The sequence below is a fragment of the Bos indicus x Bos taurus genome, chromosome 11 (assembly GCF_003369695.1).
Source record: "Bos indicus x Bos taurus breed Angus x Brahman F1 hybrid chromosome 11, Bos_hybrid_MaternalHap_v2.0, whole genome shotgun sequence".
Taxonomy (NCBI): Eukaryota; Metazoa; Chordata; class Mammalia; order Artiodactyla; family Bovidae; genus Bos; species Bos indicus x Bos taurus.
Window position 1 is genome coordinate 92705212 of NC_040086.1, and position 20989 is coordinate 92726200.

Consider the following 20989-nt stretch of genomic DNA (forward strand, 5'->3'; position numbering starts at 1 on the left):
TGATTCAGCTCTGTGCCTACTTCAGGCTTCCTGGTCACCCCATCCCTCACACTCCCTTCCAGAGAAGTCAGAGCTCTTGGTTGAGGTTTCACCCAAGAATTGTCAATAAGCATCCAGACCCCAGAGGGTGGGCGGTCACTTCCTTCCTCCTAGTGTCCTTGTGTTCCTGAGAATCACCTTGATCTGGAATAAGGATCTACGGTTATCAGATATGCAGTCCTGTGTGTTAATGTCAGTTTCCTCTTCTAGGCATGCATGCGTGCGTGCGTGCTAGGTTGCTTCAGTTGTGTCCATCTCTTTGAGACCCCATGGACTGTAGCCCACCAGGCTCCTCTGTCCCTGGGATTCTCCAGGCCAGAATACTGGAGTGGGTTGCCCTGCCTCCTCTGGGGGATCTTCTAACAGAAATTGAACCCATGTCTCTTATGTCTCCTGCATTGGCAGGTGGGTTCTTTACCACTAGTACAACCTAGGAAGACCCTTTTAGGAATATGGGTATTTTAATTCCATTACCCACTCCTCCCACCCCCAAATGGGAAGTCTGTCCTTAATTAAAAGAGTATCAGCAGACTCTGAGATCAAGTTCTACCACCAAATACATTTTGTAAGTGACTCACTTCTCACATTAGTAGAATGAAAGAAAATAAGTCACTGTTTTCTCTCCTTCTCAAACACAAAATATATGCTGATTGCATATAATTGAAAGCATATGGAAGCCATTTGTACAGTGTAGGCTGTGGGAATCTAAATGGATATAGGTATGAATGATGGCAAATGGGTGAGCTGGTTTTTGAGGTCATATTGAGCATAAAAATCCTCTTTCAAAGACTGAAATAGCATGTCTCAAAGGCATGGCTCTTCTGATCAATTAAATAAGGGGAGGGAGAGTATGTAAATAAGAGTAGAGACTTAATAAAAACTTGAGTAAAGAGTGCTGACTCTCACAGTTACTGGCTGTGTGATCAAGGGCTGGTTTCTTAGCATCTCTTAGCTTTAGAGCATCACACACACATGATGTGTATGCTAAAATCCATTTATTTTGTCTGGTGAATAGTAGACCCCATGCTCAGTAAGTGTCAATTACATTAAGACTGATAGTGGGGACTAGCCATGGAAATCAGATAAATATTAATTCTAATAGGCATCACTTATCATATAGCACCTACCAGCTCTCATATCCTAGGGCAAATGTTCCAGTGCCTCCCTGCATATGACTACCTAGATTGAGGCAATTTGATTCACTAAAGGTAGATGCAGAGAATTGAACAACAATGGAGATGGTGAAATACAATTTATTTCACTCCAAATTAAACAAAATGCATCAAGTTAAGTTCTATCAGGAAATTAACCACAGGGTCTAGGGTGTGTGTGGCTCTGCATCTCCCGTGGGGCACTGGGAGCCCATGTAGAGTAACACAGCTTTGAGATAAGCTACCTGGTCTCCTCTCATTCCTGGTGTAATGAATGGGTTTCTGAAGATTAATCCAGGATGCATCTGGATACCTACACTGGTGTAAAGATAATAAATGATGTATCTGTGCCCTTACTATGTGAACATTGTTCTAATATCGTTACTCACACTGAATCATTTAATTCTTCTACAATCCCTATGTGTAAGTGTTACTTTGAGTATTGGTAGAGGTTCAAAATGAAGCTGGGAGAGAGTAAGTTTATGCAAATAACTAGAAAGTCTTGGAGTCAGAACCCACTAGAAGTCTCATCACAAATACAATGAACTGAGCAAGTTTCTGAAGAGGCTACTCCTGGGCATATGAGTTCCCAGAAGGAAGGGTCTTTCTCTGTCTGTTTTCTCCAGCAAAGAGTCTCTTGATAGAACTATTTGTCTTTCATATTGTTAAACAAATAAATAAGTTTCCCTTGGTATACACTGAAGGACAATTTTTGCTCATTGGAGTTTTGATAACTTCCTCCTGCTCCACTGGGGGAGGGTGGGGGTTGAGGTGATAGCATGTGAGGAATATCCTGAGGAATTCCTCAGTGGAAAGTAGATAGCCCTACAGTGATTGTCGCTATCATGATTTATCATCTGGGACATTTCCAATCTAAGCAGAGAGACAAGGAGCATGAGGAGGGAGAACCAGAGCAGCGTGTCCGAGTTCCTCCTCCTGGGGCTCCCCATCCGGCCAGAGCAGCAAGGCATGTTCTTCGCCCTGTTCCTGGGCGTGTACCTGACCACGGTGCTGGGCAACCTGCTCATCCTCCTGCTCATCAGGCTGGACCCTCGCCTCCACTCCCCCATGTACTTCTTCCTCAGCCACTTGGCCCTCACTGACGTCTCCTTCTCATCTGTCACCGTCCCTAAGATGCTCATCAACATGCAGACTCAGCATCAATCCATCTCCTATGTAGGGTGTGTAACACAGACATATTTCTTCCTCTTTTTTACTGATCTGGATGATTTCCTGCTCACCTCGATGGCCTATGATCGGTACGTGGCCGTCTGCCACCCTCTCCACTACAGCACCATCATGGGACAGGGGCTGTGCACCTTACTAGTAACTGCGTCCTGGATTCTCTCCTGTGCCAGTGCCCTGTGTCACACCCTCCTCCTGACCCGGCTGTCTTTTTGTGCTGACCACAGCATCCCCCATTTCTTCTGTGACCTTGATGCCCTGCTGAAGCTCTCCTGCTCAGACACATCCCTCAACGAGCTGGCCATTTTCACAGTAGGAGTGGCCGTCATTGTCCTCCCACTAGTATGCATCCTGATCTCTTATGGCCGCATTGGGGCCACCATCCTGAAGGTCCCCTCCACCAAGGGGATCTGCAAAGCATTGTCCACATGTGGCTCCCACCTCTCTGTGGTTTTCCTATTTTATGGAACAATTATCGGACTGTATACTTTACCCTCATCCAGCACCTCTAATGACAAGAACATAATAGCTTCAGTGATGTACACAGTGGTCACACCCATGCTGAACCCTTTCATCTACAGCCTGAGGAACAGAGACATGAAGGGGGCTCTCGGGAGACTTTCCAGGAGAGAGATCTTCTTTTCTAAGTAGTAATACCTCACCATTTCAGTTCTTCCTTCAACGAATGGCACCAGTGTCAGACATTCCTCCATGGAAAACCATGCCGAAGACCATCCCTGTTGCTGGTACCCACCCCATTTCCCTGTTTCCAGCCACTTGCTTTTCTGTTTACTCCTCCTGAAAGCAGTGAATTCCAGGCATAGACACACCAAGTGCTATTTGTTGTAACCATCTGTGTTCTTTGAACCAACTTCTTTTTGCTTTAGCTTTATTTTATGTCTCTTTCTGTTTCATAAGCCTTGGGATCTGGCAACACTAGAGCACCATCATCTTAGTTGTCTTCAAAGCACCAAATGTCTTTTAAGTCATGAGTAGGAAATGTCATCAGATAAGGCAATGGCACCCCACTCCACTACTCTTGACTGGAAAATCCCATGGATGGAGGAGCCTGGTAGGCTGCAGTCCATGGGGTTGCTAAGAGTTGGACACGACTGAGCGACTTCACTTTCACTTTTCACTTTCATGCATTGGAGAAGGAAATGGCAACCCACTCCAGTGTTCTTGCCTGGAGAATCCCAGGGATGGGGGAGCCTGGTGGGCTGCTGTCTATGGGGTCGCACAGAGTCAGACACGACCGAAGCGACTTAGCAGCAGCAGGCATTTTAAATAGCTGTGTCTTCTCATTCTTTCGGAGAAGGCAATGGCACCCCACTCCAATACTTTCTGATGCCTATGTTGAGAATATTAAAAATCTCAAATGTGCTGTGGTTTGGAAATGTTTATCTTTTGTAGTGTTTATGTGAACCTCTTATATGTGTTTGTATCAATATTTGTGAAACTTAGTGTAAGTAATTAGATCACTCTTAAAATGGCTGTATAAAATTAATAATAATCCATATTTTAACAACCAGCTCCTTAGTTTCACTTTCAATTTTTATCATATTTTTTCCTATAGCTGTCTCAACTTAACTTCAAAGTTTGAGAACATTCAAAATGCTGGTTTAGCTAAAGGATCAGCTGATCAATTAAATGCTTCTTATGGGTTTCCAAAGTCTAAACACAATACCAAACTTCTGGCAGTTGATTCTAATGCACAGTCGAGGTTGAGGACACTGGACTAAATGATTAAGAGAAGCACATAAAACTGAGTCAAGATTCTTGTCTTAAATACACCTGTATCTACATTGGACTTTTCTGGTGGCTCAGATGGTAAAGAATCTTCCTGCAATGCCACAGATCTCGTTTTGATCCCTGTGTCGGGAAGATTCCTGGGGAAGGAAATGGCAACCCACTCCAGTATTCTTTTTTTTTTTTAATATAAATTTATTTAATTGGAGGCTAATTACAATATTGTATTGGTTTTGCCATACATTGACATGAATCTGCCACAGGTGTACATGTGTTCCCCATCCTGAACCCCCCTCCCACCTCCCTCTCCATCCCATCCTTCTGGGTTATCCCAGTGCACCAGCCCCGAGCACTCTGTATCATGCATCAAACCTGGACTAACCAGTATTCTTGCCTGGAGAATTCCATGGAGAGAGGAGCCTGGTGGGCTACAGTTCATGGGGTCACAAAGAGTCAGACATGACTCAGCAACTAACACTTTCACTTTTGTACCTATACTGGGAATTGCTATAGAGAATGTATATGGTAGAACACGAGAGTAAAATTTTGCCAAAGTTTTGCAATTATCTTTGGTAGCCTTGTAGATAATGAAATGTGGACCAAAACCAAACACAAAGAATCATCCCTTGATGAGACGTTACAATATGGCAGATGTAACTCTGATCTCCCATCCTTTAGATAGTAGCTGGATGGAAAAAAAGCTTATTTTTTCCAAAGGAATCGTCTTGGAAAATGAATATGGAGAAAAAGATATTTCTGTGTTAATTTTTTTGTGAAATACATTTGTGTGGAAAGTCTTCCCTGATATTAAAATTGTGTTAATTAAGATAATGGGGGAGGGGGTCTCAATGGAAAATTTCTCTGTTGTCCAAATAAGACTCCTGCATGTCTTATTTCTTCATTTTCATTTACAGTGTTATTAGGGTGTAATTGACATATAGTTTTTAAATGTTCAACTGAAGGTATCTTGACATCCACATGTGGAACAATTATCATAATCAACATAACGATCATATCTATAATCCTCAAAGGTCACCTTGAACAGTTTCCTCATATGCTTTTGTAAGCCTGCCCTCACTTCATTTATACCTAATATTTTAATTTGTGTCTTTTTTCTTAATCAGCTTCGTTGACAAATTTGATTATTTTCTTCAAAGAACCAATTTTTGCTTTTATTGTTATTGTATATTGCCTTTTCTGTTTTCTATTTCACATATTTCTGCTTTTTTATTATCATTTTCTTTGTTTTGCCTACTTTGGGTTTTGGATTCATAAAAGACCCTGAATAGCCAAAGCAATCTTGAGGGGAAAAAAAAAACACTTGAAGCAGCACAGATCATGATTTCTAACTATATTACAAAGTTATAGTAATCAAAACAGTATGACATTAGCTTAAAACAGATGACTAGATTAGTGGAACAGAATAGAGAGACTGGAAGTATTTATAAACCTACACCCATATGGTCAATTAAATTTACCAAAAAAGTACCAATAATATACAATGGGGAAAGGACAGTCTCTTCAATAATTAGTGTTAGGAAAACTGGACACCCACATAAAAAAGTGAAACTGGACTACTATCTTATACTCCTAAAACAAGTACAAAAATTAGCTCAAAATGGATTAAAGACTTGAAACCATAAAAATCCTAGAAAAAGACATAAGCAACAATCTCCTAGACACTGTTTTTGGTGTGATTTTTTAAAATGTTGACACCAAAAGCAAAGGCAACCAAAGCAAAAGTAAACAAGTGGTACTACATAAGTTTATAAAGCTTCTGCCCAGCAAAGGAAACCTCCACAAAATGAAAAGGCAACCTAACAATGGGAGAAAATATTTGCAAATAATATATCTGATAAGGGGTTAAAATCTCCCCAAATTATAAACAATTTATACAACTCGATGACAATCAGGCAATCCAATAAAAAAAAATGAGCAGAGGATATGAAATGGATATTTTTCCAAAGAAGACATATAGGTGGCCAATAGGCACATGAAATGATGCTCAACATCACTAATCCTTGGTTTTGTTGCTAAGTTGTGTCCAACTCTTGTGACCCCATGGACTATAGCCCACCAGGATCCTCTGTCCATGGGATTCTCCAGGCAAGAATACTGGAGTGGGTTGCCATTTCCTTCTCCAGGGGATCTTCCTGACCCAGGGATAGAAACTGGGTCTCCTGCATCGCAGGTGAACATTGGGAAAATGCAAATCAAACCATAATGACAGATCACCTCACTCCTATTAGAATGGCTATTATAAAAAAGACAACAGTAATAAGTGTTGGCAAGAATGTGGAGAAAAGGAAATGATTGTGTACTGTTGGTGGGAATATAAATTGGTGCAACTGCTGTGGAAATAAGTATGGAGGTTCCTCAAAAAATTAAAAATGAAGCTACCATATAATCCAGTAATTTCACATCTGGGGTGTTATCCAAGTAATATTTATTTGAAAAAAATTATATAAATTTATTCCATAGAAAATGAAAACACTAATTTAAAAAGAGATATACACATCCAAATATTCATTACAGCATTATTTACAATAGCCAAGATATGGAAGGAACCTAAGTGTCCATCAGTGAGTGAATGGATAAAAAAGATAATTGTATATATATCTGTGGGTGAAATGGGTAAAAGGCATCCAAGGTGTAATTTTCCAGTTTTAAAATAAAGAAGTCTTGAGGGTGTAATGTACAGCATGGTGACTATAGTTATTAATAATAATACTATATTGCATATTCAAAAGTTGCTAAGACTGTAAATGTCCACATCACAAGAAAAAATATTTTTGTAACTATGTATGAGGACAAATGTTAACTAGACTTATTGTGGTGATTATTTTATAATATATAAATATCAAATCATTATGTTGTACACCTAAAACCAATATAATATTATATGTCATTATACCCTAATTCTAAAAACTCTTATAAAAGTATAAAACAATTCTGATAAAGAACATCTCTTTTTAAAAACCTAAAGAGCATATTATCTTTCATGGTAACATTTTACGCTTGCCTTGAGAACCCCATGAACAGTATAAAAAGGCAAAAAGATAGGACACTGAAAGATGAACTCCCCAGGATAGTAGGTGCCCAAAGCTGTGAAAGATTGAGGGCAGGAGGATAAGGGGATGACAGAGGATGAGATGGTTGGATGGCATCATCAACTTGATGGACATAGGTTTGAGTGGACTCCAGGAGTTGGTGATGGACAGGGAGGCCTGGCATGCTGCAGTTCTTGGGGTAGCAGAGTTGGACACGACTGAGCAACTGAACTGAACCAAGATTTTTAATGAGACAAAGATTAATAATTTTTACTGTACTTTCCAACCAGAGCCTTTATACTAGTATGATAAAACTGGCAGTGCTCAGATCAGATCAGATCAGATCAGTCGCTCAGTCGTGTCCAACTCTTTGCGACCCCATGAATCATAGCACGCCAGGCCTCCCTGTCCATCACCAACTCCCGGAGTTCACTCAGACTCACGTCCATCGAGTCAATGATCCCATCCAGCCACCTCATCCTCTGTCGTCCCCTTCTCCTCCTGCCCCCAATCCCTCCCAGTATCAGAGTCTTTTCCAATGAGTCAACTATTCACATGAGGTGGCCAAAGTACTGGAGTTTCAGCTTTAGCATCATTACTTAATCTATGAACATTACAATCTCTACAACATAGTTTTGGTCAGATTCTCAGTCACGGCTACTCTGCAAACACCCAAGGTAAAGGGAAATGCTTCTATTTAGGGTGCTCTAAGGGCACTCTGATGCTTGTACTTATATTTAGGTCTTTGGGTTTCTTGCTTGCTTGTACATACTCTTTGGGTAGTCAGAATCAGCAATCCCACCCCATAAACATTGTGATTATTGTGTTACATTAATGACTCTATGCCATAGTGAGTTGATCTCCCAATGCTTTGTCCTCCATCTCTGTTATGTATCCAGCCACCACCAGTGATAATTTGAACAATCAGGATGCTGCTGCTGCTGCTGCTAAGTCACTTCAGTCGTGTCCTACTCTGTGCAACCCCATAGACAGCAGCCCACCAGGCTCCTCCATCCATGGGGTTTTCCAGGCAAGAGTACTGGAGTGGGGTGCCATTGCCTTCTCTGAATCAGGATGCTACCATATCCCAAAGGTTATCTACCACTTCTTGTCATGAAGGTGACTCAGGTGCTTTTCAAATATATGAGCAACCCAATCTCAGAATTCTGGTTTTAGTCTGTCTGTCCTTTAGCATGGACAATGAGTGCTATCAATTACTATTTTATGTAGTGTCCTGACAACAAACAATTATACACTCAGTTGGTGAGGAGATACCATTCATAGTTATGAACACAGAAGATGTGAAAGCACTGTCAGCATAGTTAACGCACTTAGTCATATCCAACTCTTCATGACCCCGTGAACTGTAACCTGTCAGCCTCCTCTATCCATGGAATTTTTCAGGCAAGAATACTGGAGTGGGCTGCCATTTCCTACTCCAGGGATCTTCCTTACCCAGGGATCAAACCTGCGTCTCTTGCATCTCCTGCATTGGGAGGCAGATTCTTTACTACAGCACCACTCTTAGTATAAGCCATGAGTATTCTAGCTGTGAGCAAGAGGCTACTTGAGATGAACTACAGCCTATAGGTACAGGACAAAGGCAAAACACACCCTACTCTGGCAGAGAAGAGGAAATCTCAGCCTCAAATCTCCTCCCATGGGTTAACCCTACAAGAATTCAGAGGCCCAAGAATATCAGAAACAAGAAAACCTAGGTTTGAAATGACACTGAGATAGAAGGAAATAGCCCTAAATGTTATTGTTTTGAAAAATATAGAAAATAACCAAAAATTCAGAGAAAAGAAAAATAGGTAAGTCACCTTGGGGCATGTATACTAAGTAGCTTCAGTTATATCTGACTCTTTGTGACACTATGGACTGTAGCCCACTAGGCTCTTTTGCCTATGGAATTCTTCAAGCAAGAACACTGGAGTGTTTTGCCATGTCCTCCTCCAGGGGATCTTCCCAATCTGGGATGCAAACCTCTATCTCCTGTGACTCCTGCATTGCAGGTGGATTCCTTACCACTGAGCCACCTAGGAAGCCCCAAGTCACCTTGGTAGCAGTGTTAAATAGTTTAACTTGAGATGGAAAATCAGTCAAAGCAAGTGAAATAAAGTGAAATGTTCAGAGGGAATTGTTACAATCTACTGCATAAAGAAAGGCAATGCCAAAGAATGCTCAAACTACCACACAATTGCACTCATCTTACGTGCTAGGGGCTTCCTTGGTGGCTCAGAGGTTAAAGCATCTGCCTCCAATGCGGAAGACCCGGGTTCGATCCCTGGGTCGGGAAGATCCCCTGGAGAAGGAAATGGTAAACCATTCCAGTATTCTTGCCTGGAGAATCCCATGGACAGAGAAGCCTGGTAGGCTACAGTCTATGGGGTCTCAGAGAGTCAGACACGACTGAGTGACTTCATCTTCACCTTCACCTTCACATGCTAGTAAAGTAATTGCTCAAAATTCTTCAAGCCAGGCTTCAGCAATATGTGAACTGTGAACTTCCAGATGATCAAGCTGGTTTTAGAAAAGGCAGAGGAATCAGAGATCAAATTGCCAACATCCACTTGATCATCATAAAAGCAAGAGAGTTCCAGAAAAACATCTATTTCTCTTTATTGACTATCCCAAAGCCTTTGACTATGTGAATCACAATAAACTGTGGAAAATTCTGAAAGAGATGGGAATATCAGACCACCCGACCTGCCTCTTGAGAAACGTGTATGCAGGTCAAGAAGCAACAGTTAGAGCTGGACATGGAACAACAGACTGGTTCCAAATGGGAAAAGGAGTACGTCAAGACTGTATATTGTCACCCTGCTTATTTAACTTGATGCAGAGTAGATCATGAGAAATGCTGGGCTGGAGGAAGCACAAGCTGGAATCAAGATTGCTGGGAGAAATATCAATAACCTCTGATATGCAGATGACACCATCCTTACGGCAGAAAGTGAAGAAGAGCTAAAGAGCCTCTTGATGAAAGTGAAAGAGGAGAGTGAAAAAGTTGGCTTAAAGCTCAACATTCAGAAAACAAAGATCATGGCATCTGGTCCCATCACTTCATGGCAAATAGATGGGGAAACAGTGGCTGACTTTATTTTTTTGGGCTCCAAAATCACCGCAGATGGTGATTGCAGCCATGAAATTAAAAGACGCTTACTCCTTGGAAGGAAAGTTATGACCAACCTAGATAGCATATTCAAAAGCAGAGACATTACTTTGCCAACAAAGGTCTGTCTAGTCAAGGCTGTTGGAGAAGACTCTTGAGAGTCCCTTGGACTGCAAGGAGATCCAACCAGTCCATCCTAAAGGATATTGGTCCTGGGTGTTCATTGGAAGGACTGATATTGAAGCTGAAACTCGAATACTTTGGCCACCTGCTGCGAAGAACTGACTCATTTGAAAAGACCCTGATATGGGAAATATTGAGGGCAGGAGGAGAAGGGGATGACAGAGGATGAGATGGTTGGATGGCATCACTGACTCAATGGACATGAATTTGGGTAAACTCTGGGAGTTGGTGATGGACAGGGAGGCCTAACCTGCAGCGGTTCATAGAGTCGCAAAGAGTTGGACATGAATGAGTAACTGAACTGACTGACTGACTGCGTAATTAGTATTTACTTGTGTCCCTCCAAAATTCATACATTGAAACCTATTCCCCAATATGATGGTATTTAATGTTAATTAGGTTATGAGGGTGGAGCCCTCATGAATTGTATCAGTGCCCTGTAAAAGAGACCCCAGAGAGCTCCCTTTCCCCCTCTGCCCAGTCAAGACACAGCAAAAAAGATGACTGTTTATGAACTAGGAAGCAGGCTTTCACCAGATGCCAAATCTCTAGCATCTTGGTCTTGAACTCCCCAGCCTCCAGGACTATGAGAAAACAATGTTTGTTGCTTAAGCTCGCCAGTCTTTGGTATTCTGTTATAGTAGCCCAAACACATTAAGATATGCTTTTATCTACAAAAAGAAGAAAAAAGATGCAAGGTGGCCAAGATGGCAGAGTAAGAAGACCATGAGCACCTCTTCTCCCACAAGCACACCAAAATTACAGCTATTTACTGAGCAGCTATCTAAGATAATGACCTGAAGATTAGCAAGAAAGATTTTCCACAACTAAATATATAAAGAAGGAAACAGTGAGACAAGAAGGAGGGGTAGAGATGTGATATTGTCAAAATCCATACCTCTGGAGAGGTGACCCACAAAAGGGAGGATAATCACAATTGGAGAAGTTCTTGCCTAAAAGCCAGGAGTCCAAGCACCACTTCAGGCTTCCCAGCCTGGAGGTTCTGCACAGGGAAGACAGGCTCCCAGAACGTCTGGCTTTGAAAGCCAGCAGGGCTTGCATGTTGGAGAGGGCTGTAGGAAACAGAGACTCTACTTTGAAAGGGCACATGCTAAATCTCACATGATCTGAGTCCCCATGCAGAGACAATAATTTGAAAGGAGCCCCTCAGATCCATTTGTGGATCTTGGAGAACCTCCCAGAGAGACAGGACTCCATTTGGGAGCACAGAGGCTGGCAGCAGCCATTCGTAGAAGCTTGTTCTACCATAAGAAGACCAGTGCTGGCAAGTGCCATGTGGGGGTTCTCCCTCTAGTCCATTAGCACCAGAGGTTTACCCAACCACCAGTCTCAGGTCCCCCAACAGCCAGTGGCCTAGTTACCCCCACCAGTGGGCTGGCAGCAACCCAGGGATGACAGTAGTTACACCAGACCTGGCCCCATCCAGCCCCACCCAGTTGGAGCCAGCAGCCAACATATGAAGTAGAGCCAGGCAGCCAACTGGCTAAGGGAACAGTCTTACCTACAAGTTCCCTCAATAGCCAGTCCTTCCACAGCAGAAGGACTCACACAGCCCACATAGGGGGCATCCCTAGAACACATAGCTTAGATGGCCGGGGGGTAGCATGCTGTTAGGCACTTAGTGCATGTGGATAGTCCTATGTAGTATTACTTCTCCAATACTTGGAAGCATAACCAATGTACCTAATACATAGAAATAAATACAGAGAATTAGGCAGAAGAGGAGAAAGAAGAATATATTCCAAAAAAGGAACAAGACAAAGCCCCAGAAGAAGAACTAAGGAAAGTGGAGATAAGCAATCTAACAGATAGGGTTCAAGGCAATGGTCACTGTCATTTAATCACTAAGTCATGTCCAACTCTTTGTGACCCCATGGACTGCAGCATGCCATGCTTCCCCGTCCTTCACCATCTCCCAGAGTTTGCTCAAACTCATGTCCATTGAGTCAGCAATGCCATCCAACCATCTCATCCTCTGTCACCCTCTTCTCCTCCTGTCCTCAATCTTTCCCGGCATCAGGGTCTTTTCATATCAGATGGCCAACGTATTGGAGCTTCAGCATCAGTCTTTCTGATGAAAATTCAAGGTTGATTTATTTGAGGATGGACTGGTTTGATCTCCTTGCAGTCCAAGAGACTCTCAAGAGTCTTCTCTAACACCACAGTTCAAAAGCATCAGTTTTTAGGCCCTCAGACTTCTTAATGGCCCAACTCTCACATCCATACATGACTACTAGAAGTGCCATAGCTTTGACTAGATGGACATTTGTCAACAAAGTGATGTCTTTGCTTTTTAATACACAGTCTGGATTTGTCATACTTTTCTTCCCAGGAGCAAGCGTCTTTTAGTTATGTGGTTGCAGTCATCATCGACAGTGACTTTGGAGCCCAAGAAAATAAAGTTTGTCACTATTTCCTTTTTCCCCATCTATTGGCCATAAAGCGATGGGACTGGATGCCACGATCTTAGTTTTTTGAATGTTGAGTCTTAAGCCAACTTTTTCACTTTCTTCTTTCACCTTCATCAAGAGGTTCTTTAGTTCTTCTTTGCTTTATGCCATTAGGGTGGTATCATCTGAATATCTGAGGTTGTTGATATTTCTTCCAGGAATCTTAAAGATGATCAATGAAATTAAAAAAAGAATAGATGAACATGGTGAGATGCTTATGAGTTAGAAAATATAAAGAAGAGAAAAAAGAATACAAAACAGATCTCAAGAGTACAAAAACTGAAATAAAAATACACTAGAAGGAATCTATAGATCAATAGATTAGATAATACAAGAAAGTGGAAATTACCAAGGTGAACAGAAAAAAAAAGAAAAAGAATTTTTTAAAATGTGGATGAGTTAAGAGGTTTCTGGGACAACTTAACGTTCACATTATAGGGGTCCCAGAAGGCAAAGAGAGAGAGAAAGAGTCGAGAACTTATTTAAAAAAATAATTTCTGAAAACTTCTTTTACCTGGGGAAGTAAACAGATATCTAGATCCAGGAAGTACAGAGACACTATACAAAGACACATTATAATTAAAGTGACAAGAATAAAAGATAATGAGAGAATGCAAAAAGTGATGAGAGGGCTTCCCTGGTGGTTCAGTTGTTAAGAATCCACCTTGCAATGCAAGGGACACCAGTTCGATCCCTGGTCCGGGAAGACCCCACATGCCTCAGAGCGACTAAGCCAGTGCTCCACAACTGCTGAGCCTGTGCGCCAGAGCCCATGCTCTGCAATAAGAGAAGCCACCTCAACAAGAGCCCTGTGTACCACAGTGAACAGTAGCCTCCCTCAGTGAAACCAGAGAAAGCCTGCGTGCGGCCATGAAGAACCACTTACAGTCAACAATCATAAAATAAATAAATCTTGTTTTAAAAATCAGGAAGAGAAAAGCAGCTAGTTATGTATATAAGACTAGCAGCTGATTAGTCAGCAGGAGCTTTGCAGACCAAAAGGAAGTAACATGACATATTCAAAGTTCTGAAAGAGAAAACTACAACCAAGAGTACTATATTCAACAAGTCTACCATTCAGATTTGAAGGAGAGACAAAGAATTTCACAGACAAGCAAAAGCTAAAAGACTAAAATGGCTTTCAAGAACTGATAAAGGGACTTCTCTAAGCAGAAAAGACCATAACTGGAAAAATGAAAATGACAAAAGGAAAAATCTTGTTGGTAAAGGCAAACATAAAGTAAAAAAAAATATGTAAAATGGGCAGCTAGTGACACCTGTCATTAAGCACAGGAAGCTCAGCTCAGTGTTCTGCAACACCTAGATGGGCGAGAGGGAGGTGGGGGGGAGGGAGGCCCAAGAGGGAGAGGATATATACATATATATATGTATATGTATATATATATACACACATATGTATATATATATGTAGCTGATACACTTCATTGTACAGCAGAGGCTAACACAATATTGTAATGCAATTCTACTCCAATAAAAATAATAAAATCACCAGACATAAAGCTGGTAGAAAGAGTAAAAGAAAAAGCAATAGAATCATCTATAGTCACAATAGGTAGTTCAGGGATGCACAAAATACAAGGATGTAAAATATGATGCAAAAAATTAAATGTATCACATATGATATTACACATGTTTCAATGCCATTCTCCCAAATCATCCCACCCTCACCCTCTCCCACAGAGTCCAAAAGACTGTTCTATACATCAGTGTCTCTTTTGCTGTCTCGTATACAAGGTTATTGTTACAATCTTTCTAAATTCCATATATATGTGTTAGTATACTGTACTGGTGTTTTTCCTTCTGGCTTACTTCACTCTGTATAATAGGCTCCAGTTTCATCCACCTCATTAGAACTGATTCAAATGTATACTTTTTAATGGCTGAGTAATACTCCATTGTGTATATGTACCACAGCTTTCTTATCCATTCATCTGCTGATGGACATCTAGGTTGCTTCCATGTCCTGGCTATTATAGCCAGTCCAGGTTCGATGCACGATACTGGATGCTTGGGGCTGGTGCACTGGGACGACCCAGAGGGATGGTATGGGGAGGGAGGAGGGAGGAGGGTTCAGGATGGGGAACACATGTATACCTGTGGTGGATTCATTTTGATATATGGCAAAACCAATACAATATTGTAAATTAAAAAAAAATAAAACTAAATTAAATTTAAAAAAATTAAATGTAGTTGGAGGGAGTAAGAATGCAGGGTTGTTAGACTGTATTCAAACCTAAGAGATCATCAACTTAATCATAATGTGTAAACGAACTGTAGTCCATTCCCCAGGGTCCAGTTGTGGTGACAAGACATAAAATCCCTCAATCTTTTGTTCAGAGAACAAGAATATTAAAGTGTTTCTGGTGTTCTTGAAATAACATGGAATCCAGAAACAAGAGACTTCAGTTAACTCACTCAAGCTCCAGTTTGGTTTGTTATAGACTCTGAAACACATTTTCCCCAATGTCAACTGAGAAAGCAAAAAGCTCTGTGAATCACCAAGTTCCTAAAAGTTGGTTTGTGGTTATTATCCATTATACCTCTGGGGTGAACTTTCCTATTTCCTGCTGTCAACAGACAGTTCTTCCCTCAAGGGAACCAAAGACAATGAAGGAATTATTTCCCATTTGTCTCTAGCCTGGAACTAGCAGTGGGGTTTCCCCTCCCATCCCCAATCTGGTCCTCTCCATTATTCATAAATTTAAAAGCCACTCCCATTGCTCAGGGGATATAAGAAAATGTGTGTCAGCACGTTTATCTTATTTGGTTTTGAACTCTGAATTCTTCCCTTTGCAAGGCTTCTTCGATATCCTTAGAGCCTCCACTGTCTCAGTGTACAGTTTGTCTTCTAGAGAGAAATGGAAGAACATTCCCATGCCTTGTAGCTGAAGGTATATGTGCTAACCACCTAAGAGGCAAGAGTAGGAGCAGAATTTACTCAATACTGTGATACATGTTCAGAGAAGGCAATGGCACCCCACTCCAGTACTCTTGCCTGGAAAATCCCATGGACGGAGGAGCCTGGTAGGCTGCAGTCCATGGGCTCGCTAAGAGTCGGACACGACTGAGCGACTTCACTTTCACTTTCATGCATTGGAGAAGGAAATGGCAACCCACTCCAGTATTTTTGCCTGGAGAATCCCAGGGACAGAGGAGCCTGGTGGGCTGCGGTCTATGGGGTCGCACAGAGTCGGACACGACTGACGCGACTTAGCAGCAGCAGCAGTGATACATGTTTGTGTGTGTGTCTCCAATATGTATTATTGATCCCTCTTGTAGTTCTACCACTTTTCTCACCAGCATATAATAGACAGTTCCATGTAGAATAATCTATCTCAAACTGATCCTCTAGCCAATCTTTGAGAGGGTAGGGAAAACTGTATCTCTTCTTACTTATCTTTCTTCCTCATTGTTGTCTTTTTGGCTTTTCCTCTAAATTTTATCCTAAATCTGTGATGATCTTCATTTCTGCTGTTATGATTCAGGTGTAAGTAGGTATTCTTTTGTACCTGAACTACTGCAATAACCTCCTGTTAAAATTTTTGCTAACACTCTTGCCTTGCTGTTAATGTAATCTGTTCTCTATCCAGTAGCCAGCATACAACTTAGAATTTTTCATTCACTCCTTTACTTAAATATTTTCATCGGTGTCTATTGCTCTGAGAATAGAATCAAAGCTTTCAATTACAGCAGAAAAGGTCTTAAATAAGCTGACTCCTAGATAATTCTCCAACCATGTAAGTTTCCTGTGCTTACATTGCTCCTGAATTTTACCTATTCCTCAAACACCACAGTCCTGTATTATCCAACCTAACTACAAAGCCTGTTTTTATAAGCTTTATTCAACAGGATTTTTATTATCTAGAATTCACTTTAAAGAACCCGTAAGAACAGACTTCCTCACCACCTTAGCTTGTAGTTTAACAAAATCACTGCAGATGGTGACTGCAGCCATGAAATTAAAAGATGCTTACTCCTTGGAAGGAAAGTTATGACCAACCTAGATAGCATATTCAAAAGCAGAGACATAACTTCGCCAACAAAGGTCCATCTAGTCAAGGCTATGGTTTTTCCAGTGGTCATGTATGGATGTGAGAGTTGGACTGTGAAGAAAAGTGAGCGCTGAAGTATTGATGCCTTTGAACTGTGGTGTTGAAGACTCTTGAGAGTCCCTTGGACTGCAAGAAGATGCAACCAGTCCACTCTAAAGGAGATCAGTCCTGGGTGTACTTTGGAAGGAATGATGCTAAAGCTGAAACTCCAGTACTTTGGCCACCTCATGCGAAGAGTTGACTCATTGGAAAAGACTCTGTTGCTGGGAGGGATTGGGGGCAGGAGGAGAAGGGGATGACAGAGGATGAGCTGGCTGGATGGCATCACCGACTCCATGGATGTGAGTCTGAGTGAACTCCGGGAGTCGGTGATGGACAGGGAGGCCTGGCGTGCTGCAGTTCATGGGGTCACAAAGAGTCGGACATGAACTGAGCGACTGAACTGAACTGATTACTATCATGAATTTATGTAGCCTCCAATAGCATTTCTAGGAATTTATCCTACAGATATATAAGCTAATGGGGGAAAGGCATTTGAACAATGTTACTAATGAGGTATCATTGGAAATAGTAAAATATTAGAAACAATCTAAATGCCCATAGACAGCTAGTTAGCACTTTTATTGTGATAAACTGATTAGTATTAGCGTAGTAATAATTAGCAACACTGAATGTGTAATTCATCTAAGGTAATAATATTAAGTAAATAGGATTTTTTAATGCAGTAAATTGGGGAATATAGAAATTGTAGAGATAACTTGAGTCAAATTGGGAGAACTGGTAGATAATGCAAACTTCAGTTAACCCCCAGCAGAAAAGATGAGTTCTGTTGTGAGATACTTTCTCAGCTCCCAAAGAGAGAGAGAGCTTTAGAATAAATGTGCTTATATAGTATACGGATTCTATTTTTCAGTCAACAGACCACCATGTTCTCTTTCTCTATTATTTCATGAGCATTCACATGAACAAATCTAATTGACATGAAGAAAGAAAAATGATAATGTTAACATAGTGTTAAAAGTGTTAGAATACAACAAGGAAATATCAGTTATGAATCACTGGCATATAACTTAGGTTAGGACTGTGAAAGTTATTCAGTAAATTATATAGGCCAGATACTTAAGATGAGCTTTTTTTTTTTTTTTTTGGCAGATCCAGGACATGATTGGAAAAAGCCAAAGCATTTACTGGTGTTTTGAAAACTTGAATAAAATGATCTGGTTAGAACTGAGAGAATAAATTTGGAATTTAAAAGGGAAACTGTTTTTTTCCTCCATGTCCCATGAAAATCTCTCTACAAAGAATGATGGCAGATTGAAAATGTTGAGGAATGGAAAGGCATTTTCTTAAGAGAAGAACTGATTATATTACATGGTGTGTCACTTGATCTTTTATGTTATTGACAAAGACTTCTGTTTTTAGTGCCTTCATTTGATCAGTTACATGTTTTCACCAAGTCTCCAAATCCCAATTTCTAGGCAATACAGAGCAGTCCATTGGTTTGTCTCATCTTGATCCAATCCAATCAAAGTATAAGCTAAAGTGTGTGAGAGGCATGTGGAAGGTTAAGAAAGGCCAACAGACCAATTGTAGAGTCTCTACTAGTATTTCTAATAACTGGTTACTGACATAGCCATGCAGGCTAATATTCTATTAATAGTCTCAGATTTCTGTTATAAACTTCTGAACTCCTCAGGTTTGAGCCTGATTTGATATAATAATAATACTAATGTTATGTGGTTTCTCCAAAAGAAATAGTGCTGGTTTCTAGGTGGACATTTTTATCCAGACCATCACTAGTCCATAGTGGAGCAAAGAGCATGAGCCATTCAGGTTAAGATTCATGTACTGACTTGTTCCAAAGTATGTTTCATTATGTGATAGTCATAATGATTTCTCATGCTTCCACATTTTCGTCTCTTTTTTTCATCTCCAGCAAAAGAGACCATGGGGAGGGAAAATCAGAGCAGCATGTCCGAGTTCCTCCTCCTGGGGCTCCCCATCCAGCCAGAGCAGAAGGGTGTGTTCTTTGCCCTGTTCCTGGGCGTGTACCTGGCCACGGTGCTGGGCAACCTGCTCATCCTCCTGGTCATCAGGCTGGACCCTCACCTTCACACCCCCATGTACTTCTTCCTCAGCCACTTGGCCTTCACTGACATCACTTTTTCATCAGTCACAACTCCAAAGATGCTCATGAATATGCAGACACAGAGTCAATCCATCTCGTATGCTGGGTGCATTTCCCAGGTGTATTTTTTCTTAATGCTTGGGTGTCTTGACAGCTTTCTTCTCACCTCAATGGCCTATGACAGGTATGTGGCCATCTGTCACCCCCTCCACTACATCACAATTATGAGTCAGAGCCTGTGTTTCCTGTTAGTAATTGTGTCCTGGGTCCTGTCCTCTGCTAGTGCCATCTTACACACCCTCCTCCTGGCCCATCTCTCTTTCTGTGGAGACAATCTTCTCCCTCACTTCTTCTGTGACCTTGCCACCTTACTTAAACTGTCCACCTCAGATACCACAGTCAATGAGCTGTTTATCCTCACTGTGGGAGTGGTGGTCATTACCCTGCCATTTGCATGCATATTGGTCTCTTATGGTTGCATTGGGGCAACCATCCTTAGGGTCCCCTCCACCAAGGGACTCTACAAAGCCTTGTCTACATGTGGGTCCCACCTCTCTGTGGTGGCTCTGTACTATGGAACAATTATTGGACTGTACTTTTTCCCCTCATCTAATAACTCTAATGACAAGGATGTTATTGTGGCCATATTGTACACTCTGATCACTCCCATGCTAAATCCTTTTATCTACAGTCTGAGAAATCAGGATATGAAAGGAGCTCTGGGAAATATACTTAGTAGAGGAAGATTTTCTTAAGGATAACCTTTGTTTCCCTATTAATTGAATCCCACACACACGATGTGAGTATCCTTTCCTCTCTGATTAGTTATTTCTTAGTGAGTCTCGATGTGGCCTTCTATCTTCAGTCTCTGCTTCAGCTTGGACATAGCTTTCTTCTCTGTTTAATTTTTTGCTCATTATAGAGAGGGAAAGATTTTACAAATATACCTGCACAACTACCATTTCCTTCCCCTCTCCTTTTTTCTGTGGTATTCATTGTTCCACAAACATTGAAGAAAAAATTTTGTAGTCACAACTCTCACTATTTTGGTGAAGGGGTGTGGATAATTTACAGACCTTATGTAACAAAGCATTTTTCCCTTCTCAAGATAACAAAAATATTATTTCTGGTTGGCTTGTGATTTTATTTTTAGTTTAATTCCATAATACATTTATAAGTTCTCTTTTGAGTGACCTTAATTAGAAATCTAGTATTAATTCTATCTGTAATTTCTTATCAAATTATTACTGTGGACTCTGTGGGAGAGGGAGAGGGTGGGAAGATTTGGGAGAGTGACATTGAAACATGTAGAATATCATGTAAGAAACGAGTTGCCAGTCCAGGTTCGATGTGCGATACTGGATGCTTGGGGCTGGTGCACTGGGACGACCCAGAGGGATGGTGTGGGGAGGGAGGAGGGAGGAGGGTTCAGGATGGGGAACACATGTATGCCTGTGGCAGATTCATTTTGATATTTGGCAAAACTAATACAATTATGTAAAGTTTAAAAATAAAATAAAATTTAAAATAAAAAAAAATTATTACTATATTTTTACTTTTAAAACAACCGCCTGTTACATTTTTAAAATCCCTATCTTTTAAGCTTTCATTGAAACATTTCTTTTTCTGTGGCTATCTTTTTTTCACAAATATAATTGTATATATTTAAAGTGTACAATGTGAAAATTTGATAAACCAGACAACAATAAATGCTACATGGCATCACTTATATGTGGAAACTTTTTTAAAATGCTGATTTCATAGGAATAGAGAATAGAATGGTGGTTACCAGGGGCAGGGAGTAAGGGGAAGTGGGTAACGTAGGTCAAATGGTTCAAAGTTTTA

General features: G+C 41.0%; 2 protein-coding genes across 2 annotated transcripts; both read left to right on the forward strand.

Moving 5' to 3' along the window:
- The first annotated feature begins 2084 nt into the window (after nucleotides 1–2084).
- On the forward strand, nucleotides 2085–3026 carry LOC113900785 (olfactory receptor 1J4-like). Its single transcript, XM_027554425.1, has one exon. It carries the CDS (start codon nucleotides 2085–2087, stop codon nucleotides 3024–3026), a length of 942 nt encoding a protein of 313 aa, XP_027410226.1.
- A 15937-nt stretch (nucleotides 3027–18963) lies between these two features.
- On the forward strand, nucleotides 18964–19899 carry LOC113900868 (olfactory receptor 50-like). Its single transcript, XM_027554485.1, has one exon. It carries the CDS (start codon nucleotides 18964–18966, stop codon nucleotides 19897–19899), a length of 936 nt encoding a protein of 311 aa, XP_027410286.1.
- Nucleotides 19900–20989: the final 1090 nt, after the last annotated feature.

What these genes read in the sequence shown, in the direction of transcription:
- LOC113900785 (XM_027554425.1), top strand. Translation starts at nt 2,085, where the DNA reads ATGAGGAGGGAGAACCAGAGCAGCGTGTCCGAGTTCCTCCTCCTGGGG.
- LOC113900868 (XM_027554485.1), top strand. Translation starts at nt 18,964, where the DNA reads ATGGGGAGGGAAAATCAGAGCAGCATGTCCGAGTTCCTCCTCCTGGGG.